General features: G+C 44.2%; 1 protein-coding gene across 19 annotated transcripts in view; it reads right to left on the reverse strand.

Moving 5' to 3' along the window:
- The window catches only part of tjp1a (tight junction protein 1a), an 87,850-nt gene that overhangs the window by 34,174 nt on the left and 30,968 nt on the right, over positions 1-22,708 (reverse strand). For 2 of the 19 annotated variants that reach the window (XM_028956060.1, XM_028956059.1), the window contains exon 1: positions 10,774-11,215. The exons of 13 other annotated variants lie outside the window; for them this stretch is intronic. In XM_028956060.1, coding sequence (XP_028811893.1) covers positions 10,774-10,800 — 27 coding nt within the window. In that variant the 5' untranslated portion in view covers positions 10,801-11,215. Of the gene's footprint in view, positions 1-416; positions 596-841; positions 1,269-10,773; positions 11,216-22,708 lie in introns of those variants that run through there. 4 more of the 19 variants (XM_028956055.1, XM_028956054.1, XM_028956053.1 and 1 more) reach the window with 4 other exon arrangements.

Raw genomic sequence — 22,708 nt, forward strand, 5'->3', positions numbered from 1 at the left:
TATTCTAAAACAGTGTTGGTGCCGTGCCCGGTACATTTTTGGACATCACGTTGGGCTCTGGTTGTTGAGTTTAGATTAAATTTAAGCACAAAGATACGTATAAATCTATATTTTAAAAAGCGCCAGCCATAAGGACTTGTGCGGCGAACTGCCGAGCTCTGTTAGCAGTGGGTGTAGGTGTGTGTGGGTGTGCAGCTGATTGTCTCGGACAGGAAGTGAACCAGAGCTGGGCTTTTCTGACAGGAAGTCCCTTTCCTGTTTATCAGGGATCTGCTTGAATGAGCAGGAGTCCAGAAAAATCCCCAATGGGGCTGAGCGTCAGGAGTCTTAAAACTGCTGAAGTCGGCAGATCCGCGCCTCCAGCAGGAGTGGAAGCAGGGAAGAAGAGCATTAAAACGCAGCAGCAAGGGCACTACCTTCCGACCCAGCAGTGTGGTCACAGGGTCATCGGGGTCCCCTGGGGGGTCATCCGAGTCTGGACTCAGCGCCTGGACCAGACCTGGGCAGAGGAGCACCAGGCGGGAGAGCTCCATGGATCCATTCCTCTTCCGAACCGGCGATGGGCTGGCAGTGCTGCCTGCTGTCATCAGACCGACTGAACAACTCAATGCAACACAATGCCGACTGAAGCCGGGAGCATTTACATGCAATCAATCCGCGCCATTACTGCCTAGAAAAGCTTTACACTAGGGCGAGTTAAACTCATATTCATGCAACCATAAAATAGCCAAACAATGACCGTCTCAATTCTGCATTAATAAGACACTACACAATGACCTCTGCTCAGAGGACACGGTCGTCCCTGTGCAGGACAGTCCTGCGGGACGGAGGTGGTACTCACATGGTTGCAGCCCAACGCGTTTCATCGTAGAAAACCATAGGGCTGCATGTCCCCCCACGCCCACAATCCAACTGCTCCCGCGTGCAATCCACCCGGAACCTTCTGCAAAAGCTCCCGCAGCCCGGGAACATTCACCTCATCTGGCTACTGCCAGCCCACGCACGGAAATACACATCCTTCCAGGAGCCCGAGCAGCTAAGAGGAGAGTACGGGCATGGAGTATATATATAAAAAAAATAAAAATAATAATAATAATAAAAAGGTGTGCTCTTCAGGACACACAGAAAGAGAGAGAGAGAGAGAGAGAGAGAGAGAGAGAGAGAGAGGACAGGAAGGGTGTGAAAATCCTCCGTCAGGACTGGACCGGCGTACACCCTGCAGCTCTGTGCAGCTCTCACTCTAACCTGCTCCTCTGGCGCTGCGCTCTAGTGTGTGTGTGTGTGTGTGTGTGTGAGACGCAGCTCGATAAGGCTGCGGGCTTCACCCTGCACACACGCACGCGCAGGAACACACACACACACCTGCATTCCCCCACTGCATCAGCAGTCTCTCTGGAGCAGCCATCTGCAGTCCTTGCACGCGTCACTCCAGCCACACACACACACACACACACACACACACACACACCGCACGAATCCCAGGGAGACACATCAACTACACACTCCCTCTCTCTCTCACACACACACACACACACACATAAATCACACACCAAGCAGACATCTGACACCAGGGACAGCCAGGTGCCGGCAAAGCGAGAGCAGAAACTGCGCGGCGCCAGCTGACGCCAGGACTGGGCGCGTTTACGGCCATTATTCAGCCAACACAAAGCCGGCGGTCAGCAGCACTTTACGAGGGGGTCAGGGCCGGAGCCGGCCTGCAGAAGCTGCATAAGCACCCGCAATATGATGCTCCTGCCGAGCCCCGTGGACAGAAAGAGCCGGAACAACGGGGGCGAGATCAATACGCGGTGAGCTGCATGCACGGGCCCGCCTCCACTGCAGTAAAACCCGCCCCCATTCGCCTTTTAAGATGCAGTTAGGTACATTAGTGTCAAAACAAGTTCCCGATTCATCTTCTACTGGTAGGATTTGGTGGCCCAGCACTGCAGTGTGTAGTGGGTGTGTCGCGGCTGTGATGCGGTGACAGGTAGCTGAATGATGAAGAGCTGGCACCTACACTGGGGCACAATGCCGCTTACCTTCAGGGAAATCCTCCAGCACTGAACCATAACCGCAAAACACACACACACACTTTCTCCATCACAACTGGACCGGCGAGGACACACACACACACACACACACACACAGTACTGCAGTACTGCAGACAGACTGGGATGAGACGAGGCTCTCTAACCCACATTCTCAGCAAAGCGACAGGGATTATTTTCCTCCGCAGTGTTTGTCTCAAAATATGCCAGGTCATCCGAGCGGCCTGCCGTCCCCGCCTTCCTTAACAAGCCGCCTCGGGTCCTTCAGCAGGCAGGCTGTACTAAATAAGAAAATGGGTTTCAGAAATAAATTCTCTTTTAAAAACACAACACGCACAAAGCCTTTTCTGCACTTCAACATTACGGCGCATATCCCTTTTAGATACAAGCACAAGGCTTTACACATCTCTCTCACTCCCACAATCAGCACAATAACTCTCAATTACTGGTGTAAGGGCAGGACAAAGAATAAGAAGAAAAAAATAAAGCAATATATTGATCACAGGCTTAAATATTGACCAAGACGTCACAACCTCCGTTTCCACCCTGCCAACCTCAGCCAATTGAAACGCCTTACACACATAACTACTCGTACTCCAAATCCAATCACAGAAATCATTACAGATCCACCGCTGCACTCGGCCAATGAAAGTGCAGCGAAGATCACAGGTATCGCATTATGTTCCCGACAGCCCGACCCCTGGCAAACGCACGGCTGTGGATCACGCCGCTGACACAGAGCCCCCTTTCAACTCTGAAGAGAGGATCAGCGGCAGCCTGTCCTTGCCAGCGCTTGGTGAAGCCTGAATCTCATTGGCCTACTTGTGCAATATTTCACAACAAAGGCGTAACGGGGGAGAGGAAAAAAGGAGTGTGTGGAAAGCTTAATCTAGTTAAACTGTTCCCTGAAATCTGAGACTAAATATACACACAAGCAGCCGGGGAGAAGGGATGGGGGGGGGGTTATAGGCTGTAGCACATAATGAATGTCTCTGGACAACCACGTGTGAGACGCACCTACCAGGACATCACCACAGAAACCGTATCCATGAGGACACTCTAACCATAGCCCAGAGGAAAAGAAGACCAGAGAGCAGGTGCATGCTTCAAAAAAACAGGCTGCGTGGTAGAACAACAAGCTGGTTGCACTGAGGAAATGGACCAGATGACAGAAGAAAGGACTGCAGCGGACGGGCTGATGACCTCTGTTTAGGGTTCATTGCACCCAAATCATAGGCTTCCCATATTCCTCCTACATGCACGTCCTACATGGACTAATGCAATGCTGACAGAAGCAGATGCAGATACAAAAACCTATAATCCCAGGAATAAATGTTAATCTCTGCAATGCTTCTCTTAAAATCCTCAATACATCACACAGTGAGGAAACACACAGAACTAAGCAAAGTGAGCAGAAAATAACATTTATAAACTGCCTTGAATCTCCAGACCTTAACTTGGGTTGGAAGGTTGGAACGGAAAAGTGTAGATGTAGAAATGTGAATTAACTAATTTTAAACAACATACACACAATCATTTAATTCATCTGAACTTTAATGCACTAGGAGTGTTGAAATGAATCAGATAATCAATGCTTTGTGATGCAGATGTGGACTATTCTGCATTGATTATATCTTAATGACGTTGCTTGGTGATTTTCATGCAATGGCTTTTAATATTGACTGATGCAGGCTCCATTTTTTGTTTGCACCAAAAATGTGCAAATGAAATCAATGTCAGGTTAAAAGGGAGTTTATACAAAATGCAAGAAATATCAGAACCATCTCAGTCATTTTAAGCTGTGTGAAGCGTATAGTTAAATAACTATAACTACATAATTTTCTTCTCTCTCTCTCTGTGTGTGTGTGTGTGTGTGTGTGTGTGTGTATATATATATATATTAGGTTGTCTGGAGTAGTGACAGATTACTAGTCGGGCAAGTGAGGAAAGGGTCATTTCTGACTTCTTTTATTTAAAAGAAAGAGAACACTTCAGCCACTAGCTGCAACCTTAATTATGAACAAAGGTGAAGACACTAACAAACACTCCACAAAACCTGTGTGGTCTTGGAAATGCTATGAAAGTCATTCAGCATCCTTTTGACCAAACTTGTGCCTAATACAGCCCATATCTTGCAACAAGATTATCCATTTTCTTTAACTGTTTAATGCTGTGGCTGATTAGTGCAAGTGGAGGACTGACCGATCCCAGATCAGCAGTAAATTTTCAGAGTTGCTGGTACGGTCATCTGCATTTCCTGGTTAGAGCACTTTATCTTTCCTCTCATCAGCAAAAACAAAAGAACTTCCCCTTGCAGAACAGGGGCAGACTCGCCTGCACAGACCAGCACAACAGCTACAACCGACCCAACCACCTTTACAAACCTCCCTTACCATCTCTCGGAAGCTCAGTCTCTGTAAATATTGTATTTGAAACAGGCATGTCACATTAGCTCATGACTCGTGACTAGGGGTGTTGAAATTAATCGATGCATCGCGATGCAGACATGGACGATTCAGCATTGATGCAGTGCAGAACTTTAAAAAGCACAAACATTTGGCCTGAAAGCAGCTTTAGGTTTTGATTTTTTCCCCGCATTTGTGTAGTCAGGTGATCATGGACTGTACAGAGGCAGTTTTTCTGCTCCTTGTAACAAATCAGAGCGTCCACACGGGCGACCGACACCTGACCTCTTGTATTTGAAAGAATCATATGAAGTCATATAGAAAATGTATAGGATGCATCATGATGCATTGATAATCAAATCTAAATGACAGGCCTAACACAGAACCCGGTTCCACAGCTCGCATTTAAAACCCTGATTGTTCAGTTGTGGCGAACAGGTAAGGAAGAAGACTCATAACCGGGTTCGAGGTGAGTAAATATATGTTTATTCAAATGGAAAAAAAAAAATACTGATTTCATAGGGCCCTAGTGATGGGTTGTGTAATTGTGAACGCTGCAATCACCTCACTTTACATCACTTCATCTCGTGTTTCGGATTCAACAGGCAACAAAAGGTTGTACCTGGGTGCTGCACAGTTCACAGAAACACACACAGAAACTAATCACACCCTGCATTGGGGTCAGAGATGATAACCAGGGCCAGAGAACCTCGCCACGCCATAGGGCCTCGCAAACCTGCTCTGGTGTGGCCCAATCAAAGTGCAGAGAGCTATCAGGCATAAACACACACACACTTTTAGACTGGGCAAGAATGCAGTGATAAGGAGACACAGAGTAAACCGAGAGAACATGCAACAAAATCACACACACCCCTACACAGAGCCAGGCAGAAAGCTGAAAAGAACAACCAGTTTCTGGACCTAATCCCAAAACACAAAGGGCTCACACGGACCTGAAGGCCCTATCAGGTTGTCCAAGGCACTGCCTGCTCTAGCGATAAAAACCACCATCGCTCCGGTAAAATGTCGCATCCCAGAAGAAAACGGTGCTGCTTGACATACAACTTGACTTATAATGCTGTTATTATAAATGTTAAAAAGCTCTCCTGTTATGAGGAAATGTTGTGTTTGATTAACCCTGACACTCAGGGTTAAGTGTCTTATTCAAGGAAATAATAATAAATCACACACACGTCATTTAATGCGGTGGAGTCCAAAAGCAATGTGCAAAAAAAAAAATAAAAAAATTTGCAGCACCAAAATTTCTGAATTACAACCAAGCATGTGTGCATGCATAAGCAAACACACACACGCATACACAGAGCAGAAGTATAACATTCAAGTGCAGCGGTAAAACAAAGGAGCCATTCAGCAGGAGACGGTCCCCGTTTACCTCAGTGCACAGTGGCACCAGTCCCCATTCCCTAGTCCAGGGACAAGAATCACCAGTCTGGGCCTCACAGTGCCGGGTCACGTGAGCCTCGCCGAAGCACCGCGTCAGGCCCACCGGAGGAATTCCCAAGCTCTCAGAACAGAGGGGCACAATGGCAGTGTTGTGGTGCAGGAGGAGGCTTCCAGTGAAATAATGAGGTACAGGGCTGGAGCAACCATTTTCCCAGCCCCGAACAATTCAATGAACATAGGCATGCATTAACATAAAGCCAGGGCATTACATGTATTACAAAATCAGACCCACATTTAAACTAAATTAGGCACAGTGAATGCTTTTCAAAAGAAATGCCCATCAGTGCCATGTATACATCAGTCCAGTGTTTAGTCCAGCATTATTTTAATAGCCATTAAAATAATGCTGTAACGAACAAAGATAAGAAGAGAAAAAGCTCCTGGACATACACACAGCGACCAGTCGGAGGAGGAAAAGACCAACAGATATCAATGCAACAATGCAAGTCACTTAAATGCAGGCCAACATGGACCCAACCCAGTCATTAGTCTTGCCAGATCTCGCCTACATTAAACTGGTATTTCTTCATGAGAGGGTCCAGGAGATGCTATCGTGGCTGGGAAGCCTTAATGAGACTTTTTCAGATGATTCCGCTCTTCAGCTGTGTAAACAGGATGCCGCTGACTCCTGCAGAAGAAAAGGATGGAGGCGCTGATGCATATTTCTGAAGGAGGCACAATACATTGATTTTCGGGAAAATATGCATCATTATTTATGGGATCAATCTTTCAACAAAATGTCGGGGATGAGATGCAGTCACTACCAAGCACATTGTGGAGGTAACAATCAAGTTCCAGTTTTCCTGCAAATGTACACACACGGACAAACACACTCACACATATTTGGATGAGATCAGCATCCGGCCATTCATTAAACACCAGCAGAGTGGTTCCACGGAAGAGAAACTCAAAACTCAAATTGCTGTGGAAGATTTGCAAAAACGTGCTGAAACATAACAGCCTTACTGGCTTCCGGTTTTAGAGAAGGGAGGCTGGAGTCCGTCCCTGCCGAGGGCGGACACTGAACCTCGAACTGGACCGCCAACGTCAGCTTACTAGTGAGGGATCACTCAGCAGGGACGAGTAATCTCTTAAGACACATATATAGGCAAACATACAGATAGTAAGCAGCCTGGGCCCACACTCATGTATCTGTGTTGGGTATTCCCCTGCTCGGCTGTGCAACTCAAGCCTCGCACACTGGATATGGTGACTCAACCCCACCTCAGGACACGCCCTGCCCATTTCCCACCCAAAACAAACAGGAACGCAACACCTTCCATTAGGTAACATTTCAGTCGTCCGAACGGACCCTCCCCGGGTCTAATCCCGCTCATTATCTGGCTTTTCTTATGGACTAAATAACACGGCATCGGTGCTGAGAGCTGCAGTAATAGGCAGTGTGCACCTGAGATAATTACAGTGAATCTGCACGTCAATTACGCATCCGCCAGTCTCCCCACACAGGGACGGTGGGAAAAGTTTTTTAAAGTAAGTATTCCTGTCGTCTTGCGTTTTAGTGGATAACAGAAGCAGCCGGGGAGCGTGAGTGAAGCAGGATGGGAAATATCCGACACAGCAGCTTAGCCGCTCCGGGCCGTCCTCGCTATTATTCTGCTTGAGAGCAGAGGTCTTATTAAGAGCCGACATGTGATTCAGATTTCAGCCAGACGGCGTCTGGTCCACCTGCGCAGGCCGAGCCCTCATCTCCTTCATCGCTCCAGCCCGTTCACTTCACGAGAGGCCGAGAACTGAGAGCATAACTCAGCGGGAATAACGAGGGCACAAGCGCGAGCCAAAACACACTTAAAATGAAAACGGAGAGCCAAACTATAATTAATGCTTTGATTTCTCCCACGACACACACTGCGCATTAAAAAAAAAAACCTCCCGTCTGTCGTGGGCCCGCCTCCTGGCCCAGATAAGTTGGAGCAGCGGGCAGAGGGGGCTCTGGTGTGGGGGCCGGGAGGGAGACGTAGCGGCGAGCTGCACGCTGATTACTGCCCTGGACTGAACTCGCACAGATAAGGAGCCATAATCCGCTGGGATCTCTGCTGCTGCGGACACTGCGGAGGTCTTTCCACCTCACGCCCACCGCACCTTGCACACTGGCAGAGGACGCATGGGACAGGACGCGCAGACGGCAGGAAGCAGGGACTCTCGTGAGTTTAGGAGGAACAAGCAACCCCATAGGAACAGGAAATGCACGAAGATCTCCTTCAGTGGGGTCACATACAGCAAGGTGGAGAGAGGTGACACGCCCACGCCCTGACAGGAAAGAGCATGTAAATTAGACAAAAACATTGTGATTATGGTAATAAAAGAAGTATTTCTGTTTCCTGTGCAGTTTAGGATTAGGCCAACAATACTTTTAAACTAAGCTTAATCCATTTATTGATTTAATATCTAGTTTGTTGATTATAAGTTGTAAAAAAAATTGAAGTTTTTTTTGTTTTGTTTTTTCTGCTCACCATCCAAAATTATCCTGAAGACCACAGCATGCTTATGTGTATGGGTGGGTCATTCCTGCCCAAAACTGCCCTTTTGCATTATGCATTATGAAATGGATGGAACTGGCACTCACATCCACCAATTCCAAAACCACCAAAGACCTCAAGCAGGGACAACAGAACAAGGACACGAAGTTCTAGAAAGTAGCCTGATTGCTAATTGCATTTTGCAATAGTTTTTAGAGCCACAATGGGTCAGAATGGAGATATGACCTTCTTTGATGATTAAATAAGCAATTATGAGCACAAGACAAGAGGGCCACTGGATCTCAGCGCAATTAACATTAAACTTTTCTGATTTGCAAATGGCAAAGGACACAGGAGCACAAGCAGCAGGTCACGTCCACCCAGCGCTTTTCTGTCTAATTCTAAATCGCAGCCCCAGAGCTATTTATAGAGCAATGAGAAACCCATTTTGGTGATTTTGCAATGGGATACGGCGGCTGAGGAAAAAGTGAATTAAAGACAGTCGGTGTGGTCTTAGTCATCATCTACGTCCTTCGGTGCTAAACGTTTCACAATGCTGGCCAACAACAATTCCTCCCAAGACCACACAACTATGCTCAAGGGTCACACCGCATGAAAATAAGCAGTGTTCCCAGTGAGATCTCCTTACCCATTCTTCACACAAGCCCTTCCTCCTAAACAGGAAACATAAGCCTTTAAGGCCAGTGGGCTTTATGGTTTTGTGGCTTTTTGAAATGGATACTGGTTTATGGAACATTCAATATTTACCCAAAAAGATGTCCAAACAGTAAAAAATAAAGTAGCAAAATTAATTGACGTTCAGAGAGTCTGAGAAACACCACAGTCTTGTTACAAGTCCTGTATACACGTGTGTAAGAGGGGGGTAAATATAAGCCTGTTGTCTGATAACCACATTCCCAGACACTGAGAGCGACAGGTCAGACGATGACCACCCAGACACATCTCACCATCTGACCGTACTAATTATTCTGCAGCCAGCCTTAATACAGAATCCAGCTCACCAGTTTAAAAATCAACGGCAGAATTATTATTTATTTGCTTTTGCAATGTGTAATTCCAGTTGGAATAACACATCATTACACATTCCGTATCAGTTAATCCAACAGGAGCAGTCAGGAATAATAACAAAAAAGCAGATATTGTACAGATGATCATCATCATGTGGGGACCAGGCCCACTCTCCACCCACCACACATGCAATCCCAACACACGTGTCTTCACAATCCTTTTAAATGTTAGTCAAGAGATACAACAAAAGACATTTTATTAAACAATACAAGACAAAGTAATAACCCAGCATCAGTGGATGACCAGTACATTTCCAGAGGGAGGGCTGCATCACACGGGGCGACTGTGCGGACATCCAGACTGGTTGATCCACTGTGGCGACCCCTAACGGGAGCATCCGGAGGACAGTAAGGGCGAGAAATGGACACAATACTCTCCCTCCAAAAAAAATGATCATCCCATTACTCCCAGATCCAAGTGTTCCTTCGATAAGAGTGTAGCTGTTTTCACAAGGAGGCGGCAGACGAGCGAAATGCGATGGAAGCTGCTAATGACAGGCCAGGTAGGGAAGTGGTCATATGATCCAGAACGTAAGCAGAGCCCAAGAAATAAGAAACGTAAAACCAACCGTACCTCAAGATCACAACCACCGCACACAGGGCTAACCCGTTTCGTACAACACAATAACGCCAAGGTTTGAAAATTCCAGCATGTTTATTCCATCCTTGCTGAAAAGTGACCCAACCTGAAGAGCAGAATCCACACATTCCACAGGGAGGACGGCCTAAAGCACGACACGCAGAACCACCAAAACACAACCACGCACATTCCTGCACTTGACCTGGTGAACCAGAAAAAGAAAAGCCTGAAGGCGCGGAAACTGCTCTGTACACTCGTCAAATTCAGAAGGGAAGAGTTCGGCACGTGCAGGCCAGGTTTGCAAGACAATATTAAATATATCTCCAAAAAAGCAAAAACGATCACAACAAGCCGTCAACTGTTGAAGAGCATAAGACGCTGAAATGTGTTCATGTCAAATGGATCCACAACACACTTCTGCGCACCGGGAATACCGATCCAAGCTGGATCAACAGGTAGCTGCTCCAGTCTCTGGGAATGCACGTCCAGCCCCTGCTCCCTTCTTTTTCATTTCTGGGATAAATCGGCTTTGCATTTATGTATTAAAATAGCATCAAACCAAAGAGCTCGCGTAGTGAGGCTTAGAAAAACAGCAAAAACACACACACACACACACACACACACACACGCCTTTCCAGCTCCTCCGGGTATTGGAGAACGGAGCAAAGGTTGAAAGGTTGTCAGAGACTTTCCTCTTTTGAAAACTCCTACCTTATTTGAAGCAGACTTGGCCGACATTTTGATCCCGGACGGTTCTCAGCGCGCGAACTTTACTGAGGTAAATAGGAGGGAAAAATGAAAACCGCGCTAAATTAGCGCTAAATCCCAGTCTCTCGGCCAGCCTCGCCGCCGGGCTCTGCCTCTACTTCTTCAGGCTCGCGACAGACATGACAACCACAAAAAAAATGTTTTAATGAAAAAAATAAACTTTTAGAAAAATTGCAGAACGTTTCAAGAGTTGTCCCAAAAGTTATCCGGGCCGCGAGTCCTCCGATCGCGGGTATATCCGGAGAGGCAGTCCGCACCTGCGCCGTGTCCGTGTGCGTGTGCGGAGAGCGGTGGATGTGGGGACGGGGAGAGCTCCGGGCTGAGACGCCGCAGCCGCCGCGCTTCCCTCCGCTCCGCGTTACGCGCTCCCCTCTCCCAGCAACAACCGTGACATGTCTGACTGGAAGAGTCCATTGTGGCTCCGCGAAGGGGGGGACGCTGCCCTCCTCCTCCCCGCAGATTCCCGAAACTCAAAGCGACCACACGCGGGAAGGAATTCTGCAACGCCGAACGCAACCCTACAATTTCATTTATGATTTAGGCTCCACCATGGGCTCATATTGAGGCTAAACTATCTTTATACACAAATGATATTCACTACATTTCAAAAGTAGTGTTGTTTACAAATGTCAATGTATTCCATTGAAACTTGAATCGAGTTTGAAGATAAAATATTACAAAATAGTCTGAATTTGTCAGGTTTCATTGCTGCTTTAATCGGTGCAGCGCTTTTCAACTGTACAAAAATTATGGAAAAGGGGATTCTTATAATAAACTAGCATTCCATTGGATTCCAAGGCTAATTGCTGCTGAAAGTTCCTCTAGATTTATGCGGATATTTCAGAATTAACAGTCATTTCAGGCTACAAGTCAATATGTGAACTGCATTTCTGATCAATTCAATGTCATTTTAATGTTCATATATAAAACGATGTAATTTGTATATGACGTCAGTTTTTGAACATAAATATATTTTGACACACAGCAGCTGGGTGGCTCATTTCTGCTTTGGTTCCTTTTCTAAAGATTTGTTCAACTGTTTCCAATTGACATGGGTTGCTGATGGTTACATGAGACTAATTATCACACAGCACGTGGTCTGTGCTTAAAATTTCAGTAAATTGCTTTTTCCCCCCAAGCACTTTAGTTAAACAGCACTTACACACAAATAAACCCCAGTGTGCAGTGTTTAAATGCATGTCTTCAGGACGAACGCATACGATATAATCTATAACTCGTTAAATGCTTTAGTCTGGTGAAAGAATGCAGAAATCCCTTATAGAAGCTTTATGTGAAACCCGGATCGTTTTAATTCAGCGGGTGGTTTATAAACCCCAACGCTTGCTGAAAATACTGCCCCCGTGGATTTTCTGGCCCCCTTACTGTGCAGCCATTTAAATGAAGGATTTACAGGATCGTGCTCGGCACGCAGAAACACGTTAGGGCCTAATTGCGACAGGTCAATGAAGGATAAACAAGGTTGGCAAGGTGACACCAACTCCGGCCTGTGAAGAATGCAGCTTTATCAGCGTGTGACGCTGCTTAATTAAGTAGCCATTTAGGTTTAATATTCCACCTCATCATGTGCCAAGGACAATAACTGCATGAATGACTGACCGGCCTGTGGACACCGTGTCATGCTTGGACACGGTTTAATGCATACCAGATGTAATTTGCTCACTCTACAAGCACTTATTTTGTTAATGTTTTATGAACTGAATACTGTGACGTGAGAGGGGAGGAATACGGCAGCTTTTATTGATGTTGCCCTTCACAAAAAAAAAATCCTAAATTGTGATCTGAAATCTATGACCGTTGCTCTGGTGTCCTGGTTTCAGATGATCTGCGACCGCAGGGGAATCCGTATGGCCCACTGCTGTCCTGCAGACTACTTCCTATGGTTTTCCGGAGCCACACCCACAGGATGCCACAGACCACACTGTTTGGCTCTACATTGTCTTAAAGAAACCTGGGCTCTTGTCTCGTTTAAAAATCCAAGCTAAAAGAAGTTGCGTTGACTTCAGGGAATCCTGTCATATACTCAACTGGTGGTGTTAGCCTGGATATGTGGTCTCTCCAAGATATTTTTTGCTGTCTACCAGCAGGGACCTTGAGATTATATCACTTCCCTTCATAAAGTAGACATATTAACCCGGAGTAAATGTTCAGACTGAGGTCATTAAGATAAGTTGGTAGAGGAAAACGCTGGAAATGGGGAGAGAATTGGATAGGAAATGCCTCCCTGATCTGTTTATGGTGTAGTTATCATGCCTATAACACCAAATCTGTTTTTTCCTTGGAAGCTAGAAGTATCTGTTCAAAAAACAACGTAACATCATGAAAAAAAAAAAAACGTTCAGGTTAAGATTATAAGCAAACTTATTCGAGTGAACTGAGCATCATAAGGAAGATATAATGACAAGACAGAACAGCACGTTCACAGCCAAACTGATTTCTCCAGTCTCCCCTGCCCTTGTGATCTAATCATCCAGCTACGGATCAGAGGAGCTGCTTTTGTAGTTGGTTCTGGGTTTAACTGCTAGCAGACATAATCCCACAAAGCCAAAACACAGCACAGCTCAGTGGACTTAGAGAGGCGAGGGAGGATAAAAAGGAGGTCCAGGTCACCCTCAGACGGTCAAGTTGGAGAGGTCACATTCTCGCACCAATTTTGGTTTTGTTGGCCAGAATGAAAGAGGCAAAGCCAACATTCCATGTAGCCGATGAAGAATGTGTTATATAACTGTGGTTATGGAGCATTTATTCACTAAGTGGTTCTTTTAGTCAATTTAACCCTCAAAACACTAACATAGGCTTGCATTTAAATTCCTTTTTAAGGTGACAAACATCATGATATGATAAAGTCAACATATTTGGGTAAAACCTTACAATTACCCACAAATCACAAACAACATAAGCATTCCTACAGAAGAATGTTTAATTTGTCCCATATGCATGTAACCGGACATTACATGGACACATCCTCATGAATCTCTTGTGAATTTTAGACAATTAAGGACAAATTAACATTCCATGGCATATTCTGATTTACATTACTTAGATCAAATGATATATGCACTAAATTAAAGGGAAGACAAACAAGAAAAATGACCAATGGTCAGACAAAATGACATCTCAAAGATGACAAATAATCTGATCATACCAGAGATGGAAGTCGTTCGGCTCTCCTCCAGCGCATGTTTCGATCGGCGTCCACAAGAGACGAAATTAAAATGTTCAGCATTGTGCTGTTATGCTCAAGCTGATCAAAATAGAGAAACAAGGAGCACAAATAAAAGTTGTGTATCGATTTGAAAACTAAAGGCGCAGAGAAGACAACAGTTCAGCCAGCAGTCCTCTAATAAAAGGTTTATGTGTCGGGTCTGCGAGGGACCGCGCAGAAAGAGTGGGAAGAGGGAAATAGGGACAGTAAAATGTGATGAAAGGCAGCTTTGTCCTGCATGGATGCCCACATTGGCTCTGTAGCACGCCTGTGAGCGTCAGAGCGGCCCAGAGCTCAGGTGTGCTCATGGAAGCGCAGGCACACAGAAAACACACAAAAAAATCTAACACATGGGCACTTGCGAAAGGAAAGAAGAAAAGAGCTGCAGAGACCAGCCTCGCTCATCCATGGGCTTGAATCAGTGGTTTTCAGTGGAATCGTGGGCATTTGTCAGTTTTACCACTGAAAGCCACAACGAATCAGAGTACGTTGTTATTCATAGGCAGTTTGTGTTTAATGACAGTTTAATATTTCATTTAATGTTGATGTTAATATTTAATATTAATGTCAATGCTGATTAAGTGTGAGGTGAACTCCTTACACTTATCCAGCTGTAACCATGAGAAGTTCCAGGCCTGAAAGTCTTTGTATCTTCTACTTGTGAAGGAGTTTTTGTCAGCTGAGGTAACTGGGGCTGTGTTTTTGCCAAGTTTGCCGGTTCACCAAGGTGATGGTTAAAAGCAGAGGACACGTTTTGTTGTGTGCATTGGGTGCTGTGCTGCAGTGTTTCACAATGACAATCACTTCACTTTCACTGGTGGAATATTAAAATAATTTGTTTCTATGTAAGCAGTGGACAGATCCCAACAAGGCTCAGCAAAGAGGAGTGGAGATGAGTAAACATCTCAGAAGCTTAGATCTTCACCTCGTGCTGCTAAAACAACACTTGATCAGGAGAGGTCAAAATGTGAAGGGCCAGTCCTGCCAACAGCTGCCTTTGATGAGTCCCAAAGTGTTTTCTCTCCACATACCCACCCAGCGACTGATTTAATAAGTCATCCGCTCTAAGCCTCAAGATATTTTTCTCAATATGGGCTTTCCCAGCAACACAGTCACCAAAAATGAAGACCCCTCAGGAAAAATTCATGTGGCTTTTAAAAAATGATTTTATTTCACAGCTGTCTTCTTAGATGACAATGCCTTCAGATGACAGTCTGGCACCTGCGTTAAAAGCAGTCTTTCCTTCAACATCGCTAATATGTTGTTAATGACAAGGATCACATTTGTTATCAAAGGAAAAGGGGAAAAAATGGTCTATGGATCCAGCCCAGTCTGCCGTTTACTGGCCACTAAGAAGGGTGGGTGTCACGTTCCTCCAGAGACCTGAGAGACCTGAGTTTGAGACACAAACATGTCTGGAAATGATGAGGAGGGACAACGTCCCCTCTGTTCTGTCTCTTGTGTCGGCCATTCAAAGGATGTAATCTTCATTTCAACATGGATGAGAATGTACAACCGAGAAAAAAACTGTTAGATGATGATCCATGTACTTATCATTATTAGAAAGAGAAATATATCAGCTCATATTCTACCTTACTCATAAATGTTCAGTGCTGGGTAACTGGGGATCTATTAGATTACAAAAAAAATGTATTCAAAATCTTTAATTCAAGTTATTAATCATTTATTAGTGGCATTTTTCAGATGCCCTTATTCAGAGCAACTTACAATCAGAAGTTAAGTGTCTTGCTCAGTGATGCAATGGTAGTAAGTTTGAAATGTGTGGTCTTCTGGTTCATAGGTGAGAGTGTTTCTCGCTAGGTTACCTCCACCTTAACCCTAAATTACTCCAGTGACACACACACGGAAAAAAGTACAAGGGCATTTTTTATATAAGCAACCAATGAGATTTAGCTGGATAGCTTTGACAACAGCTATTTATAGGCATTTCTGATCTTATCACTTTTTTGTGGAGCTTGGAAAATGAATGACAATAGAGAAGTGAAATACATAAAAGCATTTTCTTTAGAGAGAAAATGCACAGCGCATTCATGTGCACTCACATAATTAGATTGTTATATTATCTTAGGGATGCACTGAAGATGTGAGAAAAATATTAAACCCTTGTGTAGTGTTGTTTTTGTCAATGAAATTTATGACAAAACATTTTTGTCAACGAACCTTTTAGACAGAATGAAGATGTGATGAGAACTATAACAAAATGTATCATTTTGACTAATAAATATTCGACTATATATGGTCTACTACTTTATTTTCATTGGTAAAAAAGAGACAAGACATTAAGGGGCAGTGGTGGCCTAGCGGTAATCAGAAGGTTGCCGGTTCGAATCCCGGTCTGCCAAGGTGCCACTGAGGTGCCACTGAGCAAAGCACCGTCCCCACACACTGCTCCCCGGGCGCCTGTCATGGCTGCCCACTGCTCACAAAAGTGTGATGGGTTAAATGCAGAGGACAAATTTCACTGTGTGCTGCTGTGTATCACATGTGACAATCTTCGCTTTTTCCTCGTGATTAATTGCATTATTATATCGCAGTTCCTCTTTCCCTGTATCTCCCATGTAGTCACACTAATGATGTCACTTCTGCAATATGCAATCATGGCATTAATTAGTTTCCAGGATACCTCTGGTGGTTTAGCACATGGTTGCGAGAAAAGTAATCTTTGGATGCACTTTCTTTACAATGAAGTGGAAAAGAAACAGGATGTGTGGTCAAAAAGCATGGACCAAATCAGAGTGTTTTCTGTGTCTGAATGGATGTAGAGTATTCTTCAGTCTATAAAGTAACAATAATATAATAATAAGATAACCTTGATTTAATTATGAGGGTTGTTGTTTTGTCTGTACTACAAAAACATACTAGGTAATTATTATATTGTATTATATTGACTGGGCAAAGTAGAATTGCATTGCTAAAAAAAAGAGAGTAAAATACAATTTTACAATTTTCATCAAAAAATGTCATCAGTTCTCATTGAATACAAGTCAATGACTAAAATATTCATTAATAATTCTAATTAAAATATGACTTGACTAGACTAAAATAAGTCTGGACGTCTAATAAAGGCTAAAATGTCAACTGGACGTAAAGGTTTTCGTATGCGCAACAACTTTCTTCGATTTTCTCCATTCTGTATTGGATGTATTTAAGAGAAGAAATAGAGAGATTTTTCTTCAGATCACAGTCCTACATGCAGCTCAGCATCTCCTGCACGTTTAAACAGTCAGCTTTATGGCAAAGCTGTGCAAAAGCAGGATTTTTCTCACCAGAACACAAATAAACAGACGCTTTGACCACGTTTTGGCCACAATCACTCTGCCCGACCCCCCTCAGGCCTGAGCACCAGCAGCTTCCGGCCAACTCCCCTCCACAGCCATGCCCTGAATTACACACGCTAACGTTCACTCTAGACGCTTACAGTATGCTTCTGTGCATGCACACATCTACATCTCAAAGAGAATAACAGCTCCTTCATCGCATTAACCCAAAAAAGATCAGAACGGGTAACAATTTTAGGGTGCAATGGAGATATGTTTAATATAACAACACCAATTAACTACAATTAAGTCACTACAATTAGGTGACAATTATGTCACCTAATTAAGGTTCATGCACAGTTTGTGTACTTCGATGAAATAGACCATCTCAGCCTCCGAGCCCGATTGAATAACAAACTGCTGTTGTTAATGGTGGGACAAAATTCCCATTTCCATTTGCCTGCCTCCGATTGTTCATGCATAAGAAAATGTCTCTTCGCTTCCCTCAAAATTTTCCAACCAATCCATGGCAACCTGCCGAATGTAGGTTGTTGACTGCACCAAACAAACCTTTTCAGAAACGGCCATTCATGTTCCACACAAGTTCGTTCTTTACGGTGCGTGCTTGTGGTTAATAATTAAAATACGGTAGGCTGTGCATGTCTTAATAGGTCAGAACCTTGTGCTGCTAATGCTCTTGAGATATTTATGTGTGGTGACGAGGGTTGGGTGGGTGGGGTGGGGGGGTGTATTGTTTTACTCACAATGAAATACTGAGAATGAAAACAATGCTCCACTGATCTAGAACGCAGTTTATTCAGTTGGTAAAGGGGTCACAGGCCACAAATAGAAACAGAGGCTTTTTCCCGACATTTTTTAATCATTTCTAAAATAGCACTAATGGACAACAGTTTTTTTTTTTTTTGACATTATTTATTGCACATGCAGAGTCCCAGTTAGGAGTTGGTGTTTGCGTAATGCTGCAGGAGGCAGTCAGACCTTCAATAATTCAGATAACGCACTCGGCTGAACGGCTCTGGATACTGTAAATGTCGGTGTTACGGATATGCATCTGTCATCCACAAGCACGTTGCCAGGGCGATGGGCCTGAAGCCAGTGATTTCATCAATAGCTAAAGCTGTGGTTCTGATGGATATAATGCCCATAAGAAGCTTGGAAGGTCAGGTGAGATTGAAGGTTTGAAGGTTAGGTGAGAAAAAAAAAACACACATACAGAACATCAGGAATTTGTACAAATTAACTTTTGATGAGAGCTTCCGCATTGCTCAGATGCAAAATTCATGCGACTTGTTTCCTGCGCTCCACTGTGAACAGTTTGCTGACAACGCAATGCCTCCACTGACAGAACAGGATGAGGGACATTGAGAGACATGAGACATCTGACTAAGCTATTATGCACAAAAGAACACACATGTGGGGCAGTGGTTGGCCTAGCAGTTAAGGAAGCGGCCCCGTAATCCAAAGGTTGCCGGTTCGAATCCCGAGCCACCAAGGCGCCACTGAGGTGCCACTGAGCAAAGCACCGTCCCCACACACTGCTCCCCGGGCGCCTGTCATGGCTTCCCACTGCTTACTAAGGGTGATGGGTTAAAAGCAGAGGACACATTTCGTTGCACTGTGTGCTGTGCTGTGTTTCACAGTGACAATCACTTCACTTTCACTTTTTCACATCAAACACACCATGTACACAAAAACACACACGATATTCGTAAATGTAAACACAAACAATTTGAAATGTTCGAGTCTTGCAGCCCCTGGATAACGTACCTTTGCCATGCTTCAACAGGAAATACCCACTCTATTCCCTGCCCCACTTTGTTTGGGAATGTTCTACTTGAATTTTTAATAAACAGAAAAATTAAGACCCTTCCGAGCCAGCCAGGGAGAAGCATGTCTTGTTTTCCACAAAGCCCTGGGAGAGGCTGGTTCCTCTATAAACTGGAACAATGGTTGCTGGGAAAATTAACAAATAGCACATTGTGAGTGGCACAGTTATAGCTCTGACGTGATTACACAGTCCATCTATGCATCCATCGCAGGTTTAAACCTGCTTATTCACCCCCCTGGGCATGATCACACAGACCAGGGCCAAGTTAACATTTCTTTGGACTGAGGAAGGAGGTGGACCAAGTGCACAAATCATGTTTTTGAGTTAAGGTAGAGATGCCTGAGGTAAAATATTACTCCAGTAAAATGAGAAGTCCTCCCTTTAACATTCCACTTCAGTACAAGTACAAATGTATGTGCCTTCAAATGTACTATGGTAGTGGCCTAGTGGGTAACACACTTGCCTATGAACCAGAAGACTACAGAGTCACAGGTTCAAACCCCACTTAATACCATTGTGTCCATGAGCAAGACACTTAACCCTAAGTTGCTCCAGGGAGACAGTCCCTGTAACTACTGATTGTAAGTCGCTCTGGATGAGAGCGTCTGATAAATGCCGTAAATGTAAATGTACTAAAGAACCAATAATAAAAGTATAGTGATTAATTATGGCTCTAATATCCTCATTTTTGTAACTTGTGCTTAATCACTGATGTTTAAATTACATGAAAATATTTAAGCTATATATTTTCCATTATGCAGAACCCAGTGGATATGAAATAACATGATTTGAGAAAAGGCAAAGTTTATTTGTATCTTAAAGGGTTAAGTTTAATGAAAAACTAATGAAAAAATAAAAAGGTTTTCCTGAATTTAACTGCATCTGTATGTGTCTGCACAAACTGGCCAAATCATAATAATGTTAGTTCATTTGCATACATAAAATTGTATATTTCTGTATTGTAGGCATATATTTCCCCAAAAAAGACCTATTACATTTATATCCAATTTAAAGTATAAAGGACAGATGTCAGATACATAATGCATAATTTAGTGGAGTAAACGTTATAAGGCTTCCCAAACACGAATACTTCACAAGAACAGCTTCATCACTGTCCGCAACTGGAATCTAGAGCACCCAGAGGAACATACTGCAGCTATTCACTACGCCCAGCCATGATTAGCCTACGTTAGAGGGGTGAGAGGTTAACGTGGCAGAAATGTGAGAGGTACAGCTCTGAAAGCACTAAGTACAGTATTACCACCAAATGTGGAAACTCAAGGTCCCGAAAGTGAAAAAACAATATACGTATTTTCTTTCAAGTAATGAGGTGTGCCAGTTAGTTTAGTTCTTTGGCCAGGTGGTGGAATAACAGAGGGTGGCAATAAAAACTTCTATTGTTACCGCCTTTGCTTGACACTGGTGTAAGGTCATGGAAGTCCCTTCCACCCTTGCACAGTGTTGATGATCTGAGTTCAGAAATATAGCTGTTCTTATATTTTAATCAACGTGTGGGTTTTAACAAAAATGTGGCGTGGTGCAGAAGCACAGAGTACAGAAATGAAAGGGTTGCGGACATTCGGCCGCCAGGATCAGGTCAGTGAAGTGCTGGCTCATCCGAATGTAAAGTCAGGAAGGGATAAACACGCATATGCAGCGGTCAACAATGCTGGAAATTAATCCGGAGCTGTTGCTATAAGCTGTGGTGGGATGGCTGTGTGCGGGCCGGAAAGATTACGGGGCTTACTTGTTACCTCAGAAATGCGGGGTTAGCCGTGAGGGTGTGTGTGTTTGTTTACGTGTGCGTGTGTGTGTGTGTGGGCAGCCGGCTCAAATTATGTTTAGGGAGTGGATGTCAGAAAGGAAACAAAGGGGTTGTTTCCTGTGTTAAAGAACTGAATGTTCGCACACACACACACACACACACACATTGTCTGAGTGACATTATGGTCATATAGTCCACTCCTAAAAGGTCTGTTTACCTCCATTGTAGCCATAACTGGGCCAAGGCCATTACCCAGGTGGCTTCTACAGCTTTTCTACCACCCGCAAGATGGTAACCCAGTCGTGGCCTCTCGTGGTTTTATTAGCATGAGGCAGGCTTGTAAAATCCATTTAGCGCACGTGGAAATCTCTCATCCTTACAGTCATTCAATTACGTGCCAATTATGCGTCAAATGTCAGCACGGCTGCCGCTCTGCCCAGACTAGACTCTTTCTCTCTCGAACAGCCCAACCTCAGCCCATCCATCTGTGGGCAAAGGGACAGAGGAATTTGGGCAGACACGTGCCGCCCCCACTCCAGACGTACGGGATCCGTATGCATGAACCAGAGTGTGACAGTAATTACCGCAGTGTTTAAAGGCATCAGCCAACGCCCAAAAAGCCAATTAAGTTCTTACAAACATGGCTTTGACACCTTATGGGTTATTGCTATGTGTGTGGATTAGGGGGGGGGGCGGTTATCTGGGAGTTACCATTTCACTGTCCATCAATACAGGACTGTAATTGCACAGCATTATATGGGAACAACCTGCACTACATCTAAAGTGAAACATTCATTGGTGTAGTGGTCCAGCTTTTCTGGAAAAAACATAACACACATGACGTTAGCATGCCAACGTTCTGCGTCCAACCATTTCAAACATTCAGAGAGTAGGTCAAAGGCAGAGGGGTCAACAGAGTCATGCTGGTAAAGAAAGAGTGTGCTCGTGTGAGAAGATAAGCATGCAACACAAGAAGATGCACGCAATGAGACCCCTCTCTCTTGGCAAGGTCATAAGATGCATAGCCGACTATAAATACAGTCACAATATGGGGTGGAAGGTAACAATGACACAGAAGTAAAAAATTAGACCCTGCCTCTAGTGCAGGTCAAAGTAAACTCAATTCTCCGTAATATTTCAACTTTAAACTGAGAGCCCAGTATGCTTCTCAGAGCAACTTCAAGGACTGTTTTTCCCAACATTTACATAACCCAAAAATGTCAGAGACATCTATCAAATGGTCCAGTAAAGTGACCAGGCCTGTCCCCACCAACTCCCAAAGAGCACATCTCACAGACAGACAGATACTGGCATAAAGGTAAGTGATGGACTGATGAAAACTCTCACAGAGAAAAAGTCTTCTTAAAAGTCTATAAAAATCAGGGACTCTGCATGTTGTCACCCAAAATCATCATAGGTCACACAATTTTTTCAGTTTTTAATAACAAAAGCGCCATGAGTCAAATAACTTTATTTCTTTCACATAGAAACCATGTCTATTGGCTACACCGAAAAGCAGAAACCCTTTCAGATACATTTCAGGTATTCACCTCAAAACAGATTCTGACAGTACTAATATTTAAAAAAAATTATGTTTGCTTTTTCTTTAAACAGGCAGACATGTGCAAATACTCTGCATTTCCAGTGGACAAGTGTGAAAAGCTCGGACTGACTGCTCAGGCCTGGTATGAGAGAGAGTGACAGCGGGAGCTGGGAGAGGGTGAAGCGCCCACTCAGCACTTTGCTGTGAGCCTGTCAGAGCT

The sequence above is a fragment of the Denticeps clupeoides genome, chromosome 16 (assembly GCF_900700375.1).
Source record: "Denticeps clupeoides chromosome 16, fDenClu1.1, whole genome shotgun sequence".
NCBI lineage: Eukaryota > Metazoa > Chordata > Actinopteri > Clupeiformes > Denticipitidae > Denticeps > Denticeps clupeoides.